The sequence below is a fragment of the Helianthus annuus genome, chromosome 14, assembly GCF_002127325.2.
Source record: "Helianthus annuus cultivar XRQ/B chromosome 14, HanXRQr2.0-SUNRISE, whole genome shotgun sequence".
Classification (NCBI taxonomy): Eukaryota; Viridiplantae; Streptophyta; class Magnoliopsida; order Asterales; family Asteraceae; genus Helianthus; species Helianthus annuus.
Window position 1 is genome coordinate 18871081 of NC_035446.2, and position 25697 is coordinate 18896777.

General features: G+C 38.9%; 1 protein-coding gene and 1 long non-coding RNA gene across 3 annotated transcripts; one reads left to right on the top strand and one right to left on the bottom strand.

The window, feature by feature from the left end:
- Positions 1-211: 211 nt before the first annotated feature.
- LOC110905326 lies at positions 212-3666 on the top strand. The gene is made up of 3 exons (XM_022151154.2): positions 212-412; positions 957-1055; positions 3066-3666. The coding sequence occupies exons 1-3, from the start codon at positions 295-297 to the stop codon at positions 3536-3538; spliced, it is 690 nt and encodes a 229-aa protein (XP_022006846.1). The 5' UTR covers positions 212-294; the 3' UTR covers positions 3539-3666.
- A 555-nt stretch (positions 3667-4221) lies between these two features.
- Positions 4222-8566, bottom strand: LOC110908149. 2 transcript variants are annotated; one of them, XR_004878620.1, is made up of 5 exons: positions 8311-8566; positions 5437-5721; positions 5298-5351; positions 5005-5218; positions 4222-4904 (listed from the first exon to the last, which is right to left on the bottom strand). It is a non-coding gene; the product is annotated as an uncharacterized LOC110908149 (long non-coding RNA). The 2 variants fall into 2 exon arrangements; XR_002574221.2 differs by lacking the exon at positions 8311-8566 and adding an exon at positions 7651-8296.
- Positions 8567-25697: the final 17131 nt, after the last annotated feature.

The window sequence follows — 25697 nt, forward strand, 5'->3', positions numbered from 1 at the left end:
AAGTATATGGAGAAAACCAATTTTATTGAGAAAACTTAGCAAACTAGAATATGTGGACCCGATTAATCCACATCACCTCATTCTAACACATGCTTTAAGGGTATTTTGGTCTTTTTGTTTTTTTCTTTGGAGAATGTGCTTTCTACTTTTCACCAACCTACACATTTCCCCACCATCCTCCACTCGAATATACCCCAACCCATCACCCATCACCTTTTTTACTTCTTATCTTCTTCATAGAAACCATTTCTTAAAACTCCATTGTTCTTTCTTCAATTTTCTCTGTGCGTTAGAATGGGAGATCCTCACGAAATAATGGAAGATCTTCCTGCATACTCTCCCACCAATGTTATACCGAACCGCTTTATCCTTGATGAATCTTCGGCGACTCACCATGGTTCATCTTCTTCAGGTGTTTTAATGGTTTACTTTGTTTGTTTCTTTGTTTTGTTCAAGCATAAAAATGTATAAAGGTTTTGTTAGTTTGTTTCTTTGTTTTGTTCAAGCATAAACATGTTCAAGCATAGTTTGTTTTAATGGTTTACTTAGTTTTTTGCCATCGGTGTTTATATGGTTTCCTTAGTTTGTATGTTTGTTTGTTATCTCCAAGCATAAATCTGCATAGGGATTATAATACAATGGGCTGTTTTCTCACAGTTACAATATTTTGAACTTTTTCTGATTTGAACTTTATGTTTTAACTTTTGAATAGGTTTTATGTTGTTATGTTTTTTGAACATGTGTTTATATGATTTTGTTTTTGTTGTTTCTTTCCCTGTTTATATGAATTTGTTCCCCCCCTGGGTTGAATTGTTGATTTGTTTGAACACGTGGTACCTCCCTAACTTTAAGATGTATTCACCAACTGAAGAAGGTTTTATAGTCACCCATAAATGTTTGCTGATGTGTCATTTTTTTGGTTTTTAACGAATGTTTGGAAACTCCTTTTTTTGTAGATATATGGAGTAGTGATGAGTCTGATGAGGAGCCGCTGGGACCTGCATGCACTAATGACAGAGGAAAATCACCGCTAATCATTCCTGACGCCCACGAAGGTAACATTTGGCGTTTTAATTCTGTCTGGTATGCAACGTTGTATATATTTCGTACTCAGATCTATTTTTTCACAAGTTACACCACTCAGCTTTGTCTTCTACCTAACATAGTACCCTGACACTTGCAACATGTTATATCACATGAATTTATTTTTGGAAATTAAAAAAAAAGTTTGGGGAATCGTGTAGTGTAACATGTCTTAAGCGGGTTACTCAGTGTGACACATGTTACAAGACTTAACTTGTAACACCTGTCACATATGGTTTCCTAAGAATTTTAAAAAACATCCATCTGTAACACGTGTTACAAATGGAATCTCATTTGTTCAACAATTAAGATTAAAAAAAAAAAACAGCTAGCATAAAAAACATCCATCCATTTTGTACCACTGGCTATCGCCAAGCTTGTCACTTATTTGAAAGTTCTATAAACAATCGTTGTAACACGTGTTACAACTTTTTACTCGGTTGTGCATTTTCTTTTGATAATCCCCCCCCCCCTCAACGTAAAGATACATCAAATGTAACACGTGTTACAGCAAGTTTTTACCTACTTACACGTCTCTATTACGTTGATTAAAACAGTTTTTTTAAAACATCCACTTTGTAACACTTGTTTATTCGAAAGTTCTTAAAACAACCGTTGTAGCACGTGCTATAACTTTTTACTCAGCTGTGCATTTTCTTTTTTATAATCCCATCCTCAACGTAAAGATACATCCAATGTAACACGTGTTAGATTTTTCACGTGTTACCAAAGGAAATTACCTACTTACACGTCTCTGTTGCGTTGATTAAAACAGTTATTTAAAAACATCCACTTTTGCAACACTTGTTTATTTGAAAGTTCTTGAAACAACCGTTGTAACACGTGTTCATTATTTGAAATGTCTTAAAACAACCGTTGTAAAACAACCCTACTTACACGTCTCTATTATGTTCATTATAAAAAACTTTAAAAAAACATCCACCTTGTAACACTTGTAACTTATTTGAAAGTTCTTAAAACAACCGTTGTAACACGTGTTATTTACGATGTTTTTAAAAAATTACTTATTTAAACCTACAGTGGTTTCTCAAACACTAGACCAGTTTTTAAAAAAATAGTTATTTAAAAAATTACTAGATCAGTGGTTATAAAGGTTTACGTGGTTACGGTTTACGTTTACAACATAAAGGTTTACGTTTACAACGTAAAGGTTTACGTTTACAACGTAAAGGTTTACGTTTACAACGTAAAGGTTTACGTTTACAACGTAAAGGTTTACGTTTACCAGATGGCTACGTAGAGGTTTACAAAACGTTCATTTGTTCCATGTATGCCCCTGTGTAACACGTGCAACGCCTGAGTTGTATACAGTGTTACATAAAAATAAACTTTAAGAACATGCAGTAGTAACACGTGTTACAATGATGGATCAATCTAAAAACAAACTTCATAACATACTAACCTTTTACTCAATAATGTTATCATGAGTTCACAAAAACAGTTAATAAAGAAAATAATTATATATCCAATGTAACACGTGTTACACATTAAACCATATGACCTAGTGGTGCCTTAAAGGTTTCAAAATTGTATACAATTTATGTAACACAATAATAAAGTAAAACATTAGGTTTCCAATTCAAAAAAATAAGTAACAAAAGAATTTAAAAAAACCATAGAGTTGTAACACGTGTTACAAAGGTTTAGGTAAACATACAATGTAAAGGTTTACGTGTTACAAGGTTTGTGTTTGTCACATATAGGCCCCGTGTTGCAAGGTTTTACCCCATTGAATTGTCTCCAATGCTAGATATGAACTTTTCAAAGAACATACAGTTGCAACACGGGTTACAATGGTGGAAGTATAGCTATAACATAACACGTGTCCCATGTTTTTCTTGTGCTGACTTGCACAATTTATGTAGCACAGTAACAAAAATTATAAATTCAAAAGGCTAGTGGGTAACACATGTTTACATGGTGTCCGTATGTAACTTGCTTTTCTTTTTTTTTTTTTACAGATGATCAACAGGGAACACCCCGTTACTACGTAACTCAGACCCCAGAAGGAACCAAATTCTGGACTCCTATTGTGGACATGGAGTTCCTTCCTGTTCTTGGAAAATCATATGAGACTTTCGAAGAAGTAGTTGCAATGTATAAGGTGTACGGATATGAAGCTGGGTTTAACGTTAAACAGGCTCAAACAAAGGTTTGTAACGGATGCCCCGCGCACAAATACCTCAGATGCTCGAAGGCGGCTAAACCGCAAAATAAAAGGACGTTTGACACTCTCTGTGAGTCTTCGGCCATGTGCAGCAGGAACAGTACATTTACACTCACTGATTGTAAGGCCCGACTTCTTATTGTAGTAACTCAAGACCCTATACGCTTTGTTGTGCATAGATGGAATGATGTGCATAATCATCCGCTTATTGACACCTTCAACCGCGACTTATCCAAATTTTCATGCAGCATGTATTTTAGTTTGTAATATAACAATGGCATGGTTGCCCTTACCTTATGTTTATTAATCCAGGGTTTGAACAACATATTTGTGAATGCAGTCCTAAACATGTGCCATGTTTTATCTTTTATTTTGTTACCTTGTTGAACTCTTGTGCACCTTGAACATACAATGTAACACATGTTACCACTTCTCATTAGCGAAGTACTTAAATGTAACACGTGGTCACTCACCCCTCTGCCCCCTTTATCAATGTGTAGTTGTTTGTGTGCATTTAGCGAATGCTACGTGTTCACCGGTAACCAGTTGAATACCACCCACTGCCTACCACTAACCTTAATTGCACAGAGGGTAAACGTGATAGAGATATGTTTACCGGGAAACTGAGTATATCACCATAAGGTACTCACATACTATGTCCCAGAGCTGAGTGACTTAACGCAAACCACTTTGCGAGGGCAATCATGGTAAACTTCTTAAAATTCATCATAACACGCCAACCATCAAGATCAGGTTCAATGTTGAGGAGTAACACACGTTACAAACTATGTTACATACTTATGCTTGTTTTTCAGACGCTTTTCTTGCGAGGCACTAATGAGACACTGATTAGAGTTGAACGCATGTCGTTTTGTATTAATCCATCAACGTAACTAATGTTAGGGAACTTTAACATAGACACACATGCACCACATGTTACATAGTTCCACTTTAGATACCAATCATACATCCAACGATTACATTTCACCATTTGTTTTGGTACAAACCACAAGTGTTTACGAATCGACACCAATAAGTGTCATATTGTATATGTTCGTCATGACCCTAAATCAAAAACTACATAACTTTAGATAAACAACATATGTGGTGTCCATGATAATTACAAAAACCACCAACAGTTGGATGCGCGCGACATGACGACAATAAACAAAATGGTTGCGTAACGAGTCAAATCCAAAAACCACTTGCCAATTAACTTATGAATAGCTTTAGCGTCTACCTTGACTTAGGAATAGCTTTAGCGTCTACCTTGATCTTCCCACACGGCAAATTTATCTCCATATCTAAAGGATTAAACCTCTCAACCACATAATTTGCCAGCTTCGCCGGAAGCCCATCTACCTTGAACTTAAGCAAACGTCCGAATCCCATCCTCTTGACTGCTATTCTTTGTTCTAAAGACAGCACATTAATGCATCTCGCAAGTTGTATTGGCGACGATCTGGTTCTAATGCCTGGCCAATTATCCTTCTTTGCCCTCTTCCTCACCCACCAACCACATTTCCTGCACTTTCCTCATCTTCCTCATCCCATTCTTCGTCTGTTTCTTTATCGTTCTGCTTTCGCTTATTAGCCAGCCTACCCGTCACGGACCTGGTCATTCTCCTCAGTCCTGCAAATACAACCTCCATAGTAAATACATAATAGCACAAGTAATATTTCCAGAGTTATTTAACACAACAAACAGGTACGAGATAGGTAACACATGTTACCTGAAACTGTATTCTGCACCGAAACTACACAATCGTCAACACGTATCTTCTTTTCGTCAAGCAACGCCCTCGCTACAAAGTGTTATAAATCATTTTAACACATGTTAGTGTGACTGTTTTGGGTTTTTGTTGGTCCGACGCGTCAAAATCATACGCATACATCTTCTCTTTCGAGTCTTTACGCTTGTACTACCCACTAGAATTGTCTCTTTCACTATAATAGAAAAAACCCAAACGTTACACACATTATAGCGAGCGAGCCTGCTATATTCAATACAATAAAAAATACACACCATTCGGTGTTTTACGCTGGGTCCTTGTGCTGCTTAGATCGATTGGCACCATGCCTATATATAAATTAGAAAAGTTACACATGTTACTTTCTAAAAAATATATATTATAAAAACAGCCACAACTAGTAAAAGGTCAAACCATTCTTCCTCCTTTGAATTTCGGCAATTGGTGTGTCTAAATCCCGGTCATCCAAATCTGCAATATGCTCTTAATATATCAATCAAAATATAATAATTCCAAAGGTATAATCATTGGCATTTTACGAATCAAAACATAGCACTCGCCTACGGTTTGTGTGATCGCCCCAACCCATCCACCTCCTCTTCCATTTTAGAATTTCCGCCGGTGTCATACAACACCATCACACTCCCTGATGCACTCGGGACGCTGCATTTTTTCTGCACACATCTTTCCACCCTACGCCTTCACATTTTAACAAAAAATGCCCACATTCAGGTAATCCGACACTAAAAACCCAATCTCAATACTAAATCTAACAACATTACCAAACCAAACCGCTTAAACAGAGAAAAAATAACATTTGAACAGTCCTAAACAAACAATGATCACAAATTAAAGAAGACTGAAAAAAAATTAAACAGAGATGAACACGATGAAGATTGTTGTTTCTCTCTCTAAAATCATGGTAAATTAGGTTCAAAGCTGCTTCTCTCTCACACACTTGTGCGTGTGTTCTTGGTGTTCGAGATGAACACGATGATGAATGTTGTTTCTCTCTCTAAAATCTTGGTAAATTAGGTTCAAATCTGCTTCTCTCTCACACACTTGTGCGTGTGTTCTTGGTGTTCCAGATGAACATGATGAAGATGGTTGTTTCTCTCTCTAAAAACCTTCATCCCCATTCACTCACCGATCACAATTTCTCTTTTCTACCAGATGAACACAATGAACATGATGGATATTTTGAACTCTAAAAGAAGAATAAAGAGAATGAGATATGGTTGTTTTTCTCTCTAAAAACCTTGATCCCTATTCTTGATATTTTGAATTCTCAAAGAAGAAGAGAGAGAGAGAGAGAGAGAATGAGATATGGATGATGATGGTTTGATGGTGATGGTGACAATTATACAGAAGAGAGAGAATGAGATATGGTTTTTTTGACACAAATGCCCTCATGGCCCAATCATCAACATAAGTTATGTATTAAATTTAAATCAATAAACCATCAAATTTCACTAACCCTTAGATGATCAAGATCAATGGTCACAATTGGGTTTTCTTAGTTTTCTCATTAAAAAATGGTTTCCTATATATCCTTGCCCTATATATATATATATCTGTTATAGAAAATTATACTTAAAAGAAATACTTATGTAATTCTCTTTAGCAACTGGGTCAACCCAATTCCCTTGATTATTCGTGAGGGTTTTAACGTACACAGATACCCAATCTATATCCTGTTTGACGTTAAACTTAAACTAGACATTAAATAAACAAAATGTTACATACACGCACACATATATAAAACATTACATTTTTATAGGCGGTGCTACCGTATGACACTGTCCCCCCGCGGACTGGGAATAGTTGTATCTCGCGTACCTTTTTGTTGGGCTCGCATCTTTTAATATATTTTTCGTGGAAGAAACCTTCGATGGTTCTCAACCAGTTTTCATAGGGCATATCGACGGGATGGTATGTCCTTGCCCTATTAACATCATCATAACCTCCCTAACTAAGAAATATTTCTTTAGCATCGTGCTTGCGGTCAGAGTACCGCTTCATAAGCACACTCTTAATTCTACCCTTCAAGTTTTTCGCTTCTAAATCACGTCCCACATCATCAAAGTTAAAATTTTACTACGAATTAAATAAAAAAAGTTAAAATATTATATATAAATTAAGTTTAACGACCCGTCAAACGGCTGCAAAATCGCAGCCGTTTAACGACGCATTTGCAGCCGTAAACGGGCCTTTAAACGGCGGCAAACGCAGCTGCAAACGGCTGCCAAATTGCAACCGTTTGCAGTCGTAAACTGGCCTTTAAACGGCTGCAAACGCAGCCGCAAACGGAAACGATTTCACAGCCATTTAACGGGGGCATTTGCAGTCGTTTAACGGTCTGTTTACGGTTGCAAACGCGTCGTTAAACGACTGCGATTTTGCAACCATTTAACGGCGCATTTGCAGCCGTGAACAGGCCTTTAAACGGCAGCAAACGCAGCTGCAAACGGTAAGAAATTGCAACCGTATGCAGCTGTGTTTGCAGTTGTAAACTGGCCTTTAAACGACGTGTTTGCCGCCCTTTAACGGTCTGTTTACGGCTGCATACGTGTCGTTAAACGGATGCGATTTAACGGCCCGTAAACTATATGCATATAACTTATTTACCCTTAAGTGTTCATGATGGCTTCCCGGTGCGGTTGTGAAACCTTATCCCATCCCATTTTATCGAACGGGATGGTCCGCCACATATAAAAATCGGCCTCCCTTGAAAATAAATCTCTTGGTACACCAACGGGGGTATACGTGACCTCTCTGTCAAATGTAAGAGATGTCCTCATGGGGCCACATCCGCCATCAGATAAGTAAATATAAACAATATCAAAATCATTATCCCTAAAAAAGTTACAAAAATTACAGCATGTGTATCTAATAGAAATTAATGGAAAGTAAAACAAGTGTAACTCATTAAAATAAATAACACCAAACATAATGAGCCAGGTAATTCATGCAGCCATAGCTTTATGAATTTTTTGGGGCAACTTTGTGCAACACAGGTGACAAGTCCACTACTAAGAAACATGATTCATGGCAACTAAGACATGATTATAGACGTATTTTAATTCGTTTGAAAATTGGATTAATGTTGGACGCACATTCTCATATTGTTATATATCCATTTTACATATGGTTGAAATCATAGAATAATGAAAATCCAACTAGGTAAACTTTTCTACTTAAGACTATTTAAAAACAAATGGTATGACAACGCAATAACAAAGAATATATAAGTAAACAATGATTAGGATAAAGGGTATGAGATTTTACCTAAAATTTCCGAGATCACCGATTCCAACAATGAATGGAAGATAGAACAACCAAGGAATCTTGTAACAAAAGAAGCTCCCCCACGCACACACTTTCATAGCAAAGGTTTGTAGGTTGCGAGGCTGGTCCAAACTCTAAAACCGTATGTGGTTACGAAGATCAGAAAACAATCAGTGTGATAGATGTTGGAGAAAAAAACAAAAAAGACAACCAATTTAGTAGTGTGCTGTTCAAACAAGGTTGAACAATGAGGGATGCTATTGGGGATGGCAAGTGTGGTGGGGAGGAATTTAAAGTGTGCCAGTAGGTTAAACCATGTATATGTACGTATTATGCATTATGTATCCATGTAAAACTTATTTCCATAGCATATATAAAACTAAATAAAATAGTTCATTATGTAATTTATATCTTATTTGTTTTGTCACGTGACTAGCAAAGTAAAAGAGCCCGTGATCGTTCGGTAAGACCGTGCTGTACCGGAACAGGAGCATTTAGTTTGGAGTGAAGTAAAATGGTTTATATGTGATTTGTCTATTTTATGGAATATTAATGGAAATATCAAAATGGCAGTGGTTTTTATTAAGATAGCGGGATGCTCCGTGCTATGCGTTGAGAATTCGGTCCGTATCAGTTCTATTCTTTACGTTGCCAGCAGTCGTTATAGAGCAACTGAAATAGAAATTCCCAAAAACTTAAATCTTGATATATCCAAAAAGATTTTGACACGTATTTTACATCGATCGAAAACCATAATAACATATATCAATACCGGTTGTAGTAATACAAATACCGGTACTAATGTTGCGCGGTTGGAATTGGTTCGCAGTGGTAGCGGCACTCGCATAAATTAAGATACCAAAAGTAAACCGGCACAAAACCATCCACATACCATCGGACCTGCAAAAAAGAAAGAAAAACGTAGTTTGACCAAAATTCACCTAAGTTAACTAAATTTTTTTAATAGAGTTAGTGGGTTAGATGAAAATGACAAAAGTAAGGGATTAAAATGTTAGAAAATAAAACTATCTTTTTTTAAGATTCAAATATGTTTTTTCATTCCAATCATCAAGGCAAATTACATAAGGATAGCGGGTAGACGAGCAACAAACTGCGCCGCCATCCCTTTCTGAATAGAAAACCCCAATATACTAAAAACAAAGCCTCGCCCCTGAGGGGTCGAAAAGTTGCTATGGACCACACGCTGAACTCTAGACAAGAACCGAACTGCCTCCGGTGCCAAGGAGCCGAACGTGTCGAACGCCAGGGGGACAAAGGCATACGGATTATCCTCACAAGCTTTCGCGTGCTTTTCCACCTTCTTTGACTCTACTTTCCGTACCGCTTGCCCCGCCACAAAACCATTTTCCCGGAACCCGGCTAGTGGGGATACACCTCTGAGATCGACACAAGCATGTTTCCCGCTCTCCCAACCAAAAACTAGCACGTCAGCTGGGCGTAGGGTGGATCTCCCCTATGACGAGTCTGTAAGAAAATTAACCGGTGCCTCTTTCTTTGCCAAGATCCCTGCTCGTCTGAGAATATCCATTAACGCGCCTCGCACAAAGTCATGTCGATATTTAAACCCCGGCAACACTCTACAGTGTAACGCATGCTCCCCGTATTTGTCCAGGCATGCTTTACGGCAGACTGGGCAAGTTTCATCATTCGGAAACATGGGGATCATCAAACGGTACTTAAGGATTGACCGGTACTCCACCGCTGACATACGTTGACTCAAACCTTCAATAAGAATAACAGTTAAGAAATCCTGAGCGTGAGGCCTCTGTAGGCATTCAATTACTGCTTTCTGGCGGGGTGACAAATGGAAATCTTCTCCCAAACTTTGTGCGATTCGACAACAAAGGGCATTCGCCAAAGTTTTCTGTGGCTTTTTGGGGGCGGTGTCCTTGTTAGAGAAACCGCCGAGATCAAAGTCAGGTAGAGATTCATGCAAGCGTTCCAAGGCGCTGGCATAATCCGGATCAGTGTTAGTAACCCCACTGTTACGTAAGATGTGGTCCTGCGACTCCCAAGATTGAGACCTGGAAGCCACAAAGGCATAGGCAGCCACATCCCGAGCCGAGAGATGGCCCAACCCACCAAGCCTCATTGGCAAGGTCACGATTCGCCACTGTAGATCACCAAAAAAAGGACCCCCACATACGACAATATCTTCTATTGCCTCCCGAAGACCTTTGAACAAAAATGACAAGAATTTTTTTTTAACTAAAATAGCAATTTTGGTTAAAACTCAAGGACTCAAATGGCAATTTACTCTTTGATTAATTTTGAGTTCGTTGTTCATGAAATTGATTACTTTATTTGATTAATTTCACTCGTTGTTCATAAAATCGATTAGTTTTTTAGATTGTTTCAGCTGTTCGGAAAATGCCATGACCATAAGCAAAAAACTCCAATAAAAATCTTAAGACCATATGTAGTCGTAAAGGAAGACCCTTAGGCATTATCCGTCATGTGGCGGTTCAGTCAGCAACGTGGCATTATGGGGCATTTTTATAAAATGGATGTAGTGAGGATGTGGGCATTGTGGGGCATTATGTTAAAAGGGATGTAAAGAATTAAATAAAAAAACATAAAAAAGATATTGGCCAAACAAAAAGATGGAAAGCTGTGATTGGCCAACTAATTCTTGATCCGGCGTTTAATTTAGCATGCCGCAACCCACTTTTTGAAGAAAAAACGTCCCTGGGGCGGTTCACAGGCGTTTTTAAAACAATTCAATTCCAAATATTGTCCCACCATGGATAAACTAACAATCCTTCTTCCACAGTTTTAAATTTTAACCCGAAATCAACTGTTTATGAGTTAACTTGTGGGTTTGAATTAAGTCCCGGATACATTAATGCAGTCACGGGTGAATAGTGTTTAGTAGATACTTTGGGAGCTTTCATTTGAATGCATTGATGGATGGTCAGTATGCACATGGAAAATTCAACACATGCATGCATTGATAAAAGCAATTTATGCATGAGTGGGTGGAGTAGGAGTCTAAATTGTACTAGTAGTAATTGGCTTGTAGTTGGAAAACAAACAAATGAAATTTGAAGTTTAATATGGTGAAGAATGTAAATAAATAAATATTTACATGTGAACCTCACTTCAACTATGTTCATTAATTAAAATTCTTCTAAAAGAATCTCACTTCAAATTTATTTAATTATTTTGTTTTTCCGCTTTGTCAACAACATATACTGCCTAATTATTTTGTTTTTCCACTTTGTCAACAACATATACTTCCTAATCAAGTTTGTTACTTTATAAAAGAAAAGATTTAATTATACAGATAATTCTTATGGTTTATTGAAAGTAACACCTTTAAGTACTAGTTTATTTTTTTAACAGATTCAGGTTCTATGATTTTGATTTTGTAACACCATTGAGTATTAAGGATAACTACCATTAATTTTTTATCCTTTATTATATTTCGACCTACAAAATATAGAACTCATGCATATTAAAGTGCTTGTTATTTGTTACATAACGCGAGTTTAATCAAAATCCACTAGAAGTTTGACATTGCGGTTAGACACATTTTGGAAATGCTTAAAAATCAAACATTTCAGGCAAAATGTAAGGACCTACGTATGCGTTACTGGTTTGGCGCTGTTTTGTGTTGCGGACTTGCGGTTAGTGGAAGGATGTCCGTTCTTTGATATCCACACTAAGGCTAACGGGATGGTTACTGGAAGGGGTGAGGATCCCCTTCGTCCACTTCCTCTCCACCTCATCACTTTCCCCTCTATCCGCATTATGGGGGATGGTTCCCCTTAATCTCCTTCAATAAAAATCAAGAGAGAGAGAGAGAGAGGGAGGGAGAGAATCAAGAGAAAGATAAAGAGAATAGTTGTTCGGGGAGATGGTAGTGTTTGGGTGGTTCTTGGCCGTGAGTCAAGATGGAGGAAGGAAGAAATGTGGTGTGGTGAAGTTGGTGATAAATGTGATGGTTTAGACTTATGGTTTCTTATATAATCTTCCAACACCATTAGATCCATTGTATATTATGTCTTTAAAAGTGGAAACAAGATCCATCAAAATATCAAAATAAAATCTACATGTGGGGGCCACTTGTGACCGTGAACTAGGTGGGGGGGGGGGTTTATGGTAAGTTAGCTAATATGGTTGAAATTCAAGTATCTAGCTAGGATTTAGTTACTAGATATTTTTATGGTGCGTTATGATGTCCGGGGATCATAACTAGCTCAGTAATCTTAAAACAATGCTTCTAGTGTAATTTTGGTGTTTCGGGTAGTGTCCGGTTGTTCGGTCGTATACCGGTTCGGTAAAGTGTCAAACTATACCGCTTAGTGTTCTTTATGTACCATTTTGTGACACTTTTAATTCCCGACACTTAGGAAAGCATCCAGGATCATTTAGTCATATTTTTGCATGATACCAGCTTATTAAAAAGCTGATTTTTGCTGATTTATGTTGAATTCAGCATTATGAGTGAATTTTAGGCACTTTCTGGCATTTAAACTATCACTTAGGAATGCAGTTTTGTGGTCCTTACTTCCCTACACACCATACTAGTGTAGTAGTCTCTGGCTCAAACTAGGTCTCAAAACACTGTCTGTCTATGTACTGAACTCCGTCAGCATTTTCCCGGTTTGTCTGTTAACTGTGCTAACGGTGCATCAATTATGTCAATATGTTTGCATGGAGTCAATGATGTGTCATTTGCAACATGTGATGCACATGTAAGTATAATGCAGCAATCAGAAAGCAATTCAAGTCATAAATTGTAAATCAACGCAGTCATTAAGCACTAATCGTCATTTAATAATTGTACGGATGCATGCAAATTTGACAGTTGTCACATTCTCCCCCTGTTAAGAAAATTTCGTCCTTGAAATTTGTACTACCTTAACTCCTTAGGGTTAAATCATGCGTGTATGTATATGAATAGTACTGAGATAGATAACCACAAAACCGAATCAAATCTTATTCACATCAGGTGAATCCAAAGATGTATTTCAACAACAAGAATCCTGTGGTTAAAGGTGTGTGTTCTAGCATTTGATGTCAAAGGACATGAGATGTATAGATGTATAATCTAGTTTAATTCAGTTAACAGGGGTTCCACGAAAGAGGAGTTTTGACCTATGGATTCTTCACACAATCGGTCACAATATGCAAATGAGTTCTGGTAACAATAGCATCCGCTAGATGAACTCAAAATCAGCAAGCTCAAGCGTAATAGTGAAATAAAAAGGACACATTAAATTCCAAACAAATAAGTGAATAAAGTAGCATGCTGACATTAATGAATTGTGAAAATACACCGAATGGAACACAAGAGAATCTGGTGTATCATTGTCTTGGTACGTAGTTGCATCTGGAATGTTTAAATGACAAGTCAAACAGAAGTATGTGTAGTTTTGTGTGTAACGGTTGACCATGATTAGCACAAGCTTCAAATCTGTAATGACACCACAAGGTGTCGTAATTGAAATGTTTCCAACAATAGCGGTGACCGAACAAGTTAACCGTGTTTGAAATCATATGAAAGTACACTGAAACAATCTGAAGATTTGATTTACACAATGTCACAGACTTTTCAATTGAACATGGAATATCAAAGAACCACTGTTTCCGATTACAGATGAAAAGTAATATGTACCACAAGGTATTCGAATGACAATGAAAATATCGTTAGGGGGTACACCGCGACATGAAATGAATATAGGTACCGTTGTCTTAGCACGCAACTGTGTTGAGACTGTTTTAATTGTGATAAACAAAACGGATTTAGAACAAGTCAATAAACAATTAAATCCGTGTATGAGGGGCGTAACGCAATTAGCGCAAGCTTCAATTTTTGAAAGTATCACCACAAGGTATCGAACCCAACAAACGAATTAGTGGAGTCGTAGACCAAACAAGTCTACTATATTTAGAAACAAAAGACCCTTTGCAAAATTCAAATATGATGCTCTCAACACATCATATGGCGTCTTAAATTGAGTATGCGACATGGATAGGTTCAAGCAATTGAACCTGGTTTCAGCGTAACCCGATAATAAACGTAGGCATTAACAAGGGAATTTCGGCATGATTACGAACATAAACCATGAATGTAACTTGAAAGAAAAGGAGTTTCAAGAAAGTGTGTTGACTTGATAATAAAAGAGCCAACAATTACAATAATGTAGGTTATTCGAATCGTAAACCAATAGTGAGCTTTAGCAAAATAATATTTGAACTTCAACGAAGCGTTTATTCGAAACGAAACCACACGCGTAGCAAATGGTGCATGTGTGACATATAATTTTCCAAGTATTGGAACAATGAGTATTTGCAAAAATGAAGAAATGACCAAGTATCGAAGCAAATGTGTGTTCGCTCTCAGCAAAGAAAATTGGCGCGATGCAACTACAATCCGGGGAGTAGAGATGCAAACATCTACTCACTAGAAGCAAGAGTGATGATCTCAACAAAAGAAATTTAAGTACTTTCTGTTTGGCTGACTGAAATGGCATATATGTCAGGTTAATGGTGTTTGATTGAGTTAATAGATGTGGTTCCTAAGTAACAACCTTTACGATTTTGGACCTGGGTTCCCAAGACCCTAAGTACATGTTTTCTAGATTCTCAGAGTTTCGTATGCTATGTAAAATTGTTCTGTGCATCGTGTAGGAAACACCATTTTTTTGTATACGTTTAAAATAAGTTATTGTCCCACAATTTCCCCATTATACTTTCTTCTTGAATCCACAGCTAATCACACTCGATCATCGATCAGTCGTGAAATAGTAGTTGGGTCCTCACAGTTAGTTAAATAAGTAATTCGTTAATCCTTAGCAAGAGTCACCGACTCTTGTTGGTTAGCTAGTCCGGCTCCTAGTAGTTTGATGTTCGTACGAAAGCTATCGTCCTTCTTCTTGACGAGCAAAACTGAGATTACCCAAAGCGAGAGCTTTGTCTGTTATCTTCCTTCTCTATCAACTACTGAAGTGATACTGACCATCCTTGCATCTCCGAAGGTGTAAGTCTCTAAAGTGCATTAACCGTAGGTGCGACGCATGATATCAAATCGATGCGAAATTTGGCTTGTCGTTGAGTAGATAATTCTGGCACGTTTTCGGGGAAGACTTCAGGGTATTCCCTTATCACAGGGATATCTTTGAGTTTAGGTTCTTTGGTTCCCTTGTCCACCACATGAGCCCAGAAAACTACACATCCTTTGTGCGAAAGAGAAAAAAAAACTTCCGTATCTTCAATGACTGATAATCTGTAGGGGCATATCCTGCTCCATGAATTATGATCGTTTCTCTGTTCGTCATCAGGATGCGGGTAACAATCTTCGTTCGATTGCTTGACAGCCAGTCCATCCCAATTATCACATCAAAGCTTCCCTTAAGATAGTTCTACCGAATACTAGATGTCTATCTTGCTTTCTATTGAAACAAGTATATTCTGAAGCTAAAATTTGTCAATAATATCAAATAGCACAGACGCATAACATTGACCATTATGAGGCATACCGATAGCCATGTTTGGATCCTGGCGTGCTTCCCTAGCTCCGGTGTTAGACATTCTTCCCACGATTTTGTTTGATCTCCCTTGGGCAATCTTTCCTAAAGTGCCTGATGTCACCGTAGTTATAACATCCTTGACCTTTCTTTCCACGTTTCGTCTCATGCCAACACATTTCCCTGTTGTGCCCCACTTTGCCACAGTTGTCACACTTTCCATTTTTACATTGCCCGGTATGATGTCGCCGACACTTGTCGCATTGAGGTAGTTTACCCATGCACTATTTTCCCTTTTTGGCCTTGTTGTTGCTATTCGTCTGAGTACCCTGCTTGAAGTTTGCGAACTTTCTCTTGTTGTCTCCAGATGACTCTACATAGTCTCCTTCTTCTCCTCAGAGGTTGAAAATTTGTTCAACCTGATTGCCTCTTTAGTCAAGGTCACACTTAGATCAATGGCCTCAGCGATTGTTGCAGGCTTTGATGTCGTCACCATGCTCATGATTTGGGGTGCCAATCCCCAAATAAAACGCTCAGTCTTTTTAAATTCTGGTTCTACCATGTAAGGGACAATACATGATAGAACATGGAATTTCTTCACGTATTCAACTATTTTTGGTCCTTCCATCTTCAAGTTCCAGAACTCAGTTTCCATCTTCTGGCTTTCTGCTCTCGAACAGTATTTCTTATGCATTAGTTCTTTCAGTTGATCCCATGTCAAAGCATACGCAGCAGCCTCGCCCATTGTCTGAACCTGGAGTTTCCACCATGACAGAGCCCTATCTTGGAATAGTCCGGAAATGTACGTAACCTGATGCTCTGGGGTGCATTTGCTCACACGTAGAACAGAATCTGTCTTCTCAACCCAACGTACGAAGGCTACGGCACCTCCAGTGCCGTGGAAATGCAGGAGCTGGCAGCCCAAGAACTGCTTATAGGTGCAGCCGTTGGGTGGGTTATTTCCTAAGGTACCTCCGCTGCGCTCGGAGCAAAGGGCCTCGTACTGTGCTTGAAATTCCGCTTCTGTCGTCGGCAGAGGGTTGTTGGTATCGGTATTCCCTTGAGTCGACATCTTCCTAGAAGAAGATCGGTCAGGTCAGGTTTTATTAAAGACGTAAGTACAAAAGCATCTTTTTAACGAATGAGACCCAAGAGGTGTATTACATATATGTATATACCCAGTTGTTATAACAATCAATCACATATCGTCACAATTATAGCACAACTTGTAGATAGGAATGTAGCAGGTAAGCAGGTAGCATTATAGTTATAGCACAAATATGCAGATCAACAACGTGCTTAGCGAGGGCATAGTGGCTGAGCTTCCATTAGTCATTGACCAGGAAGTAATGTTATATGTTTAATGGGGAATGTGACGATTGAGCTTTCATAGTTTATCTACCATACTCACATTGTTTACAAAATGCATTACGTCAAAAGGGACATAGAGTTACTCTACCCTTGCCCAATAAGTTTGCCAGTGTATCAAAATTACGTGGTCAAAAGTAGTTTTTAAAAAGTCTCCGCAATCTCAGCTCATTTGTAGTGTCTTTACCCAAGAGTAATGTAATCCGCATAAATCCAGAAACCAACTATACTGGTGACTGAGGTGGAGGAGGAAAGAAAAGTAAACTGCTAGCATGCGTAAACTCCTCCTCGAGCTTGTATATACGTCGAAGTAGTTAACTGATCTGCAGCTCGATAGTAAAGAAACGAGCGTCAAAAACCTGGGAAAGGCGTTATAGCAGCAGGTGAGAGCGCAAAAGAAGTCTTTGATAATCGTGGAGGATCAAAGTATACTGGCAATAAACAAGGTGGATGTTGTGGTATCAGCTCAAGCTCCAAAACTTTGCGACTTATATCCTCAAACTGTAGCTGATGTTACAGAAGCACTCATTCCGTGTGTAGCCTCCATAATGTGAGGGATGGAAAGGGTCTAAAATCAGCATAATGTATTATAGGAACCATCGAAATGGCTCGTCCAGCGTTGTAAAGGGGAATGTAGCAAACGGTGCGGCCTGTGAGGTTGGGGAAAAATGCTGCTGTAGCAAAAGGATCGTTATGCGGGTGCTGACCTGGAGTACCTTCCCGAGGTGCAGGTATGTCCTGAAATAAAGCGGTAGGCATGTCGGTGCAATGGACGCCGGTCTCCCTAGGGGCAACATCAGCGGGTGCAGGGGCAGGAACAAACTTCTCAACCAATAAGGGGATCGTTAGGTGCAGGTACTGGGTCAGATATAAGGGGTGTAATGTCTGATAGATCAAAAGAAACAGGGTCACGATCAAGCAAGGGTGCAGGGTCAGTAGGTGCAACATCAAGCTGACCCAAAAGGAACAGGAGCTGGCTCAGGAGCAGGCTCTGCGTCGTGTAAAGTTGTGGCGTCTCAAGCAGGTGATAGTGCAGCAGTCATAGCAGTGTTGTCATTTGAATTAGTAGCAAAATGTGGTAACCCGCCTGTTTGTAAAGCAGTAAATGTCGCAGACTTAAAGGGGTCTGAAATCGAGTACATACTAGAATCAGAGGATAGCTTGATGACAGGGATCTCAAAACGTAAAATTAGTAACAACGTTCTCAGCTAGCTTACATCATCCTGGGTGTCAACGGGAGGATCATCAACAAGCAAATTAATGTCGCCATTAAAAAATTTGTCAAAGAGGCAAATCCTTGGGGGAAATAACCACGAGAGGTACAACGTCGAGGATCGGAGCCAGGAGGTGCTCTCCACCAAAGTGTCCAAATGGTAAGGTGGTCGTGGACCGAAACAAGAATGACAGGAAGATTCTCGTCAAGGAAGCCATCAGCAAGGGTAATTCATACCCAAAGTCTGGCAGCGCGGACGGTTGGAAGTCGTCCTCGTTCTTGGTCAGCATGTTAGGGTCACTCTCAGTGTCTGGCGTAAATATCTACGGTGCAGGTATGGTCTCATTATCTGTGGCGGTGGCCATAGGGTCGTCATCATCTGACAATTCGTTCCATGAGGAAGGTGACGTGTGTGCCGGTACATAATGTCACACCCCGACCACGTAAAACATCAAATTGTGGCGGAAACGTCGGGGAGTGTTGTAACAGAATTATTGTTCCATAACCAAGGTAATTTAAATAATATTTTATTCATCACCCAGGGGTGGAATACATTGTTTCAAACGAGAACCCACAAGTTACATTGTCTTAAAATAAAAAGAAACAAAGTACATAACATAATTAATACTAAGTCTAGCTCTGTTTTATGTCACTAAGGCCCAAGTCCACCCTAGCGTGTCACGATCGTCCTATGCATTAGCTCCTGAAACACATGTGAAAATAGGTACGTCAGCATAAAAATGCCTGTGAGATACATAGGTTTTGTGAAAGTAGGATTCATGACTTAAGTTTAAGAAAAGTGTTTAATGAAAAACTTGTCATGAATCTAGTTTATGTGTTTGCTTATAAAATGTTTGAAAAGCGATACAAATCAGTTAATATGTATGTATAAAAGAATGATGTATGGTTAAAAGAATAACCAAGTAAAAATAAGTTGTATGAAATAAATTGTTTTGTAAAACAAAGTCTTGTGAAAAATATGTTATTTGCAAAAATGTATAAGTCCAAAATTGAATGATTTAAATAACGGTATGTCATGTAATATAATACAAGCACTTATATATAGGAAGTACCAGCGGCGTATCCACCATGCTTGTAGCATACTACACACATATCGTTACTTAAGTCACTTAAACAAACCACCAAAGTATATAGTTCATGTTCAAACCAATCATCAAATGTTCTTGTTTAAACCATTGTCATATGATTAAAACCCAAAATGTAGTCATGTAGTTAAGTGTAAACAAAAGTTATGTATGGTAAGTAACAAAATGAGAATACCTTAACCATAAGTAAAAAGGAACAAAACAAAGTATTTTGAATAAATCAAAAAGTTATGTTTTGCCAAGTAAAAGCTTGTTTTATTGATACAAACATTTATGTGGTAAGTTAACGCATTACATTCAAGCCTTGAGACAGCAGGATAACCTTAGAGTAAAGGTTATCAAAGTAAAATGTTCACGGATTCAGTCATTCCTTTCACCCAAACAAACCTAGGGTGTCAGGAACGGGATTTGTCAAGTCCTATGGTACCATTACTTACTACCGAGCGGCGTAGCTAATGTTAATGAATGTAGTAAAGAACCGTTTATGCAAACCAAATGTCATACCAAATGTAAACAAGTATTGTGAAAACAATGTACTAAGTATGCTAAGTAAACATACAAAGCAGAAAAGTCATGTAAATCAATGTGCTAGCATGCTCAGTAAACATACATAGCAAAAACGTAATGTAAAACAATGTGCTAATATGCCATGTAAACATATATAGCAAAAAAATGTAATGTAAATCAATGTGCTAGCATGCTAAGTCAACATACATAGCAAAATAATGTAATGAAATCATGTACTATAAGTGTACTAAGAACATAGCAAGCATATGATGTGAAAACATGAAAAGCATGAAAGTAACAAGTAGGCACATGTGTTTCACCCCGAAATGTTTGGAAAACAGTAAAAGAGGGGTCTATGTACTCACTTGAGATTGCTTAGAAGTCGTAGGATAACCACCAAGCAATGCTAGAAGATCACGGAATCAAACGGCACCTATATAGGTATCTACATTAATAAACGGACCTATCGGAGGATCGGGTAGTACGAGGGTTCGTAAACCAAATAAGTAGGGGAACTTATGTAACATGGTTTAACAAAGCCTACGTACTAAAACGAAACCTATCCTAAGTGCTTTTGACCCGTTACGACCCGCTTAGGTAGCTTATGCTACTTTAACGCGTCGTTTGCGTAAAACGCGTTCGGAATGCTTAACTAGTCCTATGACAAGCAAGTTATGCCTTAACATGCTTAATATTGTTGCTAAATCAGTTTAGATGTCAAAATTTGTGTTACATAGCTTAAAATGAATTTTGGCGCAAAGAGGGTATTTTGGTAATTTACCTAAGGCATAAGAACTACTTATCATACAACTACTTAAACGTCGTGACCATAAGGTATAACCTCGGAAGGTTATTCCCTACACAACTATGGTCACCTAAAATGTTTGGTCGGATCCTAATGATCGACCAAATGGGTCGGGTTCGTAAGCATAAGCGATTGATTAGATCGCTTACCTTTACGACCCTAAACAAGCACAAATCTAAAAGCGACGAGCTAAACATGCTAGAACATGTTTAGTAAAGTTAGAAAACAGGTTTGGTATTAAAACAAATGGTTTTAATACCCTAGAGTAGTTTGGTTACAAAATACGCGAGAAAACGCATTTTGGCCGAAACTACGACTCGTCACTGAGCCTAGATAACGTGGTAATCAGTAGGTATAGTCGCTAGGGACTATAACCATCGTGATTACGCTCATGTTATGAAGTTCAAACGAACTTCGCATTGACCATAAACTGGTCAATGCAGAAAGTCAAACGCAGTTTGACTTTAACGCTAAAACGAACGAAAAACGCGAAAGAATACTTACAGAAGGTCCCCGCAAGATTGATATTCCAAGTATTTCTCAGGTATGAAGTGTTCTACACTTCAACTTAGAGAAAATCTCAGAATTCAAGTGGGGAAAGAATGAAATGGGTGGGGGTATTTATAGTTTTCGCACAACCGTTAGGATCGTTTATCGAAAACCGAGCTTCAATCTTAGCCATACACCTCATGCCCACTGATTTGTGAAACCATGGGACCTTAAAACCAGCCCATAGGAACCTTAAAACCATTTGCAAAACCAAGGAGCAGCTGGGTTTTATTAAAAAAGATTTCTGCTGAACTGGGACCTGCTTACGGACCGTATGGAGTAGGTCTTACGGTCCGTAAGGACCTTGCAGGTCTGATACTTTCCAGAAATTGCAAAATGGTCCCTGCACTTAAGAAACATGCATTTCGGCCCATTTTTGACACGTTTAAGCCCCGTTAACCCCATTTCAAAGCTCAAAAATGAAGTTAAAGTATAGGGAACTTAAAATGTGCTCAAAAATATCTCGGATGTCGGTTCGTTTGGCCGTACGATTGCGTTGTTCGGTTAATTACGACGGAAGTCGTAACCGACGCAAAAACGGTCCAAATTGAGCGACGAATGGATTTTTAACAAGCCAATCATTAAAACATAATATTTTAATGATTACATAAATTTTTGGATATCCGGATGTATTCAGAACGTAAGTTATGCGCGAAAATGCAAACTTATGCACTTTTTGACGCTTTTAGTCCCTAAATGACCCAAAAGTTTATTTTAGCACACCGAACCCCTCAAAGCCTATTTCTAAGCTATGTAAAGGATATTTAGGGTGTGTTTAACTTATGATCATGTTCCGGAATGTTCGATTCAGTTCAAATCGACATACTTTCGCAGTTTGTCAATTTTAGTCCCTGTAAGCGAATTAACTGGATTTTGCCATACCAAAGCCTTCAAAACTTATTTCTAAGTTATGTAAAGGTTATTTAAGGTATGTTAAGCATAAATTGATGTTCCGGAGTATTTTTCGCATTTAACTGATTACGTTTACGCACCAGTTTGCGTATAATTCTCCAGAAAGCGATATAGAGTTTAAAATCGAATAAAAGTCAAAACATGAAAAACATCAAACATAAAAAAACAAACATAGGGATCAAATAACTTTATTTCATTGATAACTGAACTGTTTACAATGATTACAAGCACAGATGTCACAGTCTCCCCTACTTGTGGAAATTTCGTCCCGAAATTTGTTTAGAGGAAACTCGTGAGAAAAGATGTGGATATTTCGCCTTCATTTGATCTTCACGTTCCCAAGTAAACTCAGGTCCACGTTTAGATTCCCAGCGAACTTTAACCAACGGAATGCGCTTGCGTTTAAGCCATTTGACTTCACGATCCATAATTTCCACAGGTTTCTCAACAAAATGTAGTGTTTTATCAACGCGAATTTCGTCAAGTGGTATGTGGAGGTTCTCATCAGCTAAACACTTTTTGAGATTGGATACGTGGAAAGTTGGATGAACATTTCCAAGTTCGGGAGGTAATGCAAGTCTGTAGGCTACCTTACCGATTCTTTCGACGATCTTGAATGGTCCAACGTATCTAGGTGCAAGTTTTCCTTTCTTTCCAAATCTGATCACACCTTTCCAAGGTGAGACCTTAAGTAAAACACGATCACCGACTTGGAATTCTAAGGGCTTGCGTCGTTGGTCCGCGTAACTCTTTTGACGGCTTCGAGCTGCCTGTAAGTTATCACAAACTTTCTTAACCTTGTCAGTTGTCTTTAGAATGAGGTCAGGTCCAGCAAGCTGAGCCTCACCTATTTCATTCCAGCAGACCAGTGAACGACATTTTCGACCATAGAGAGCCTCGAAAGGAGCCATGTTGATGCTGGAGTGATAACTATTGTTGTAGGAGAATTCAATCAATGGAAGATGTGAATCCCAACTACCACCAAAATCGATCACACAAGCTCTAAGCATATCCTCCAAAGTCTGGATTGTTCTTTCAGTTTGGCCATCTGTTTGTGGATGATAAGCTGTGCTCAGATTGAGTTGGGTCCCCATAGCAGATTGCATGGTTCTCCAAAATCAAGAAGAGAAGCGAGCATCTCTATCAGAAATAATGTTCAAAGGGACACCATGTCGAGATACAATTTCATCCACACAGATTTTAGCCAGATCTTCAGCAGATAGATTCTCACGGATCGGCAGGAAATGCGCTGACTTTGTAAGACGATCAACAACTACCCAAATGGCATCGTGACCTTTCTTAGTGCGCGGAAGTTTAGTAATGAGATCCATAGCAATGTTTTCCCATTTCCAAACTGGGATCTCAGGTTGCTCCAAAAGACCATAAGGATGCTGGTGTTCAGCCTTAACCTTTAGACAAGTAAGGCATTTTGAAACGTACAAGGCAATGTCTTTCTTCATACCAGGCCACCAATACTGAGTACGAAGATCCTTATACATTTTATCTGAGCCAGGATGAATAGAATAACGAGACTTATGGGCCTCATCCATAAGCAGAGTGCGAAGATTATCTTGGCTTGGGACCCACAAACGGTCCATGAAATAATACGATCCATCTTCCTTCAGCACAAGATCAGGCTTAATGTGATAGGGTAATTCCTTACCCATCATGTCTTGTGAAACACAAGCCTGTTGAGCCTGAGTAATGCGTGCTTGGATATTAGATCGAGCTTGAATAGCAGATTGAACACGAGCACAATGAAGCACAGTACGTTCCTTACGACTTAATGCGTCAGCCACAACATTCGCTTTACCAGGATGGTAGCGAATTTCGCAATCATAGTCGTTTAGGAATTCGACCCAACGTCTTTGCCTCATGTTGAGTTCTTTCTGGTTGAAGATATGCTGGAGACTTTTGTGGTCAGTGAAAACCACACATTTTGTGCCATACAAATAGTGTCTCCAGATTTTGAGAGCGAAGACAACTGCACCCAACTCAAGATCATGAGTGGTGTAGTTTCTCTCATGTACCTTCAATTGCCTTGATGCGTAGGCTATGACTTTGTTCCTTTGCATCAGAACACAGCCAAGACCCAATTTCGATGCATCACAGTAAAAAACAAAATCATCATTGCCCTCAGGCAAAGTTAGAATAGGTGCATCACAAAGCTTCTGCTTCAAGGTCTGAAATGCTTCTTCTTGCTTAAAACCCCATTCAAAGGGTTTATTCTTCTGAGTTAGAGCAGTTAGAGGAACTGCAATCTTTGAGAAGTTCTCGATGAAGCGGTGGTAATAACCCGCAAGACCAAGAAAAGAACGAACCTCAGTAGGAGTAGTAGGCATATCCCAATCCTTAATCGCACTGATCTTGGAGGGATCTACATGAATACCTTGTTCGTTGACAATATGTCCTAAAAATTGAACTTCCTTAAGCCAAAATTCACACTTGGAGAACTTGGCAAAAAGTTGCTCTTTCTTTAGGAGTTCCAGAGTAAGACGAAGATGGCACTCGTGATCAGCTCGCATCTTAGAGTAAATCAAGATGTCATCAATGAAAACGATGATGAACTTATCCAAATAAGGCTTGCAGACCCTATTCATTAAGTCCATGAAAACAGCAGGAGCATTGGTCAAACCGAATGGCATGACTGTGAACTCATAATGCCCATATCGAGTGCGGAATGCTGTTTTGGGAATATCCTCTTCATGCACACGAAGTTGATGATACCCAGAACGAAGGTCAATCTTCGAAAAGCAAGTAGCACCCTGTAACTGGTCAAAGAGATCATCAATGCGAGGTAGGGGATATCGATTCTTGATGGTAAGCTTATTCAGCTCACGATAATCGATACACATTCTGAAGGATCCATCCTTCTTTTTGACAAAGAGAACGGGAGCACCCCAAGGAGAAAAGCTAGGACGGATAAAACCTTTGTCAGAAACCTCCTGAAGCTGCTTAGATAGCTCTTGCATCTCAGACGGTGCAAGACGATATGGGGCTCTGGCAATAGGATTTGCACCAGGTACAAGATCGATACGGAACTCGACTTGGCGTGCTGGAGGTAGACCAGGCAACTCTTCAGGAAACAACTCCGGATAATCTCGAACAACAGGGATATCTTGCATAGACTTACCTTGGTCTTTATCTGCTGTAACATGTGCCAAGAAGGCCACATAGTTCTTTCGCAGATACTTCCGAGCTTGAAAACAAGACATAAGCTTGAGGCTACTAGCAGGTTTTTCACCACGAACCTGTAGTGTCTCACCTGAAGAAAGCGGCACGCGAACGATCTTCTCAAAGCAAACTACCTCTGCGCGATGCTTGGCTAACCAATCCATACCCACAATAATGTCGAAGCTTCCAAGTTGCATAGGCGTGAGGTCAATAGGAAAAAGATGGTCGTTTAGGTTCAACTGGCAGTTGCGAAGAAC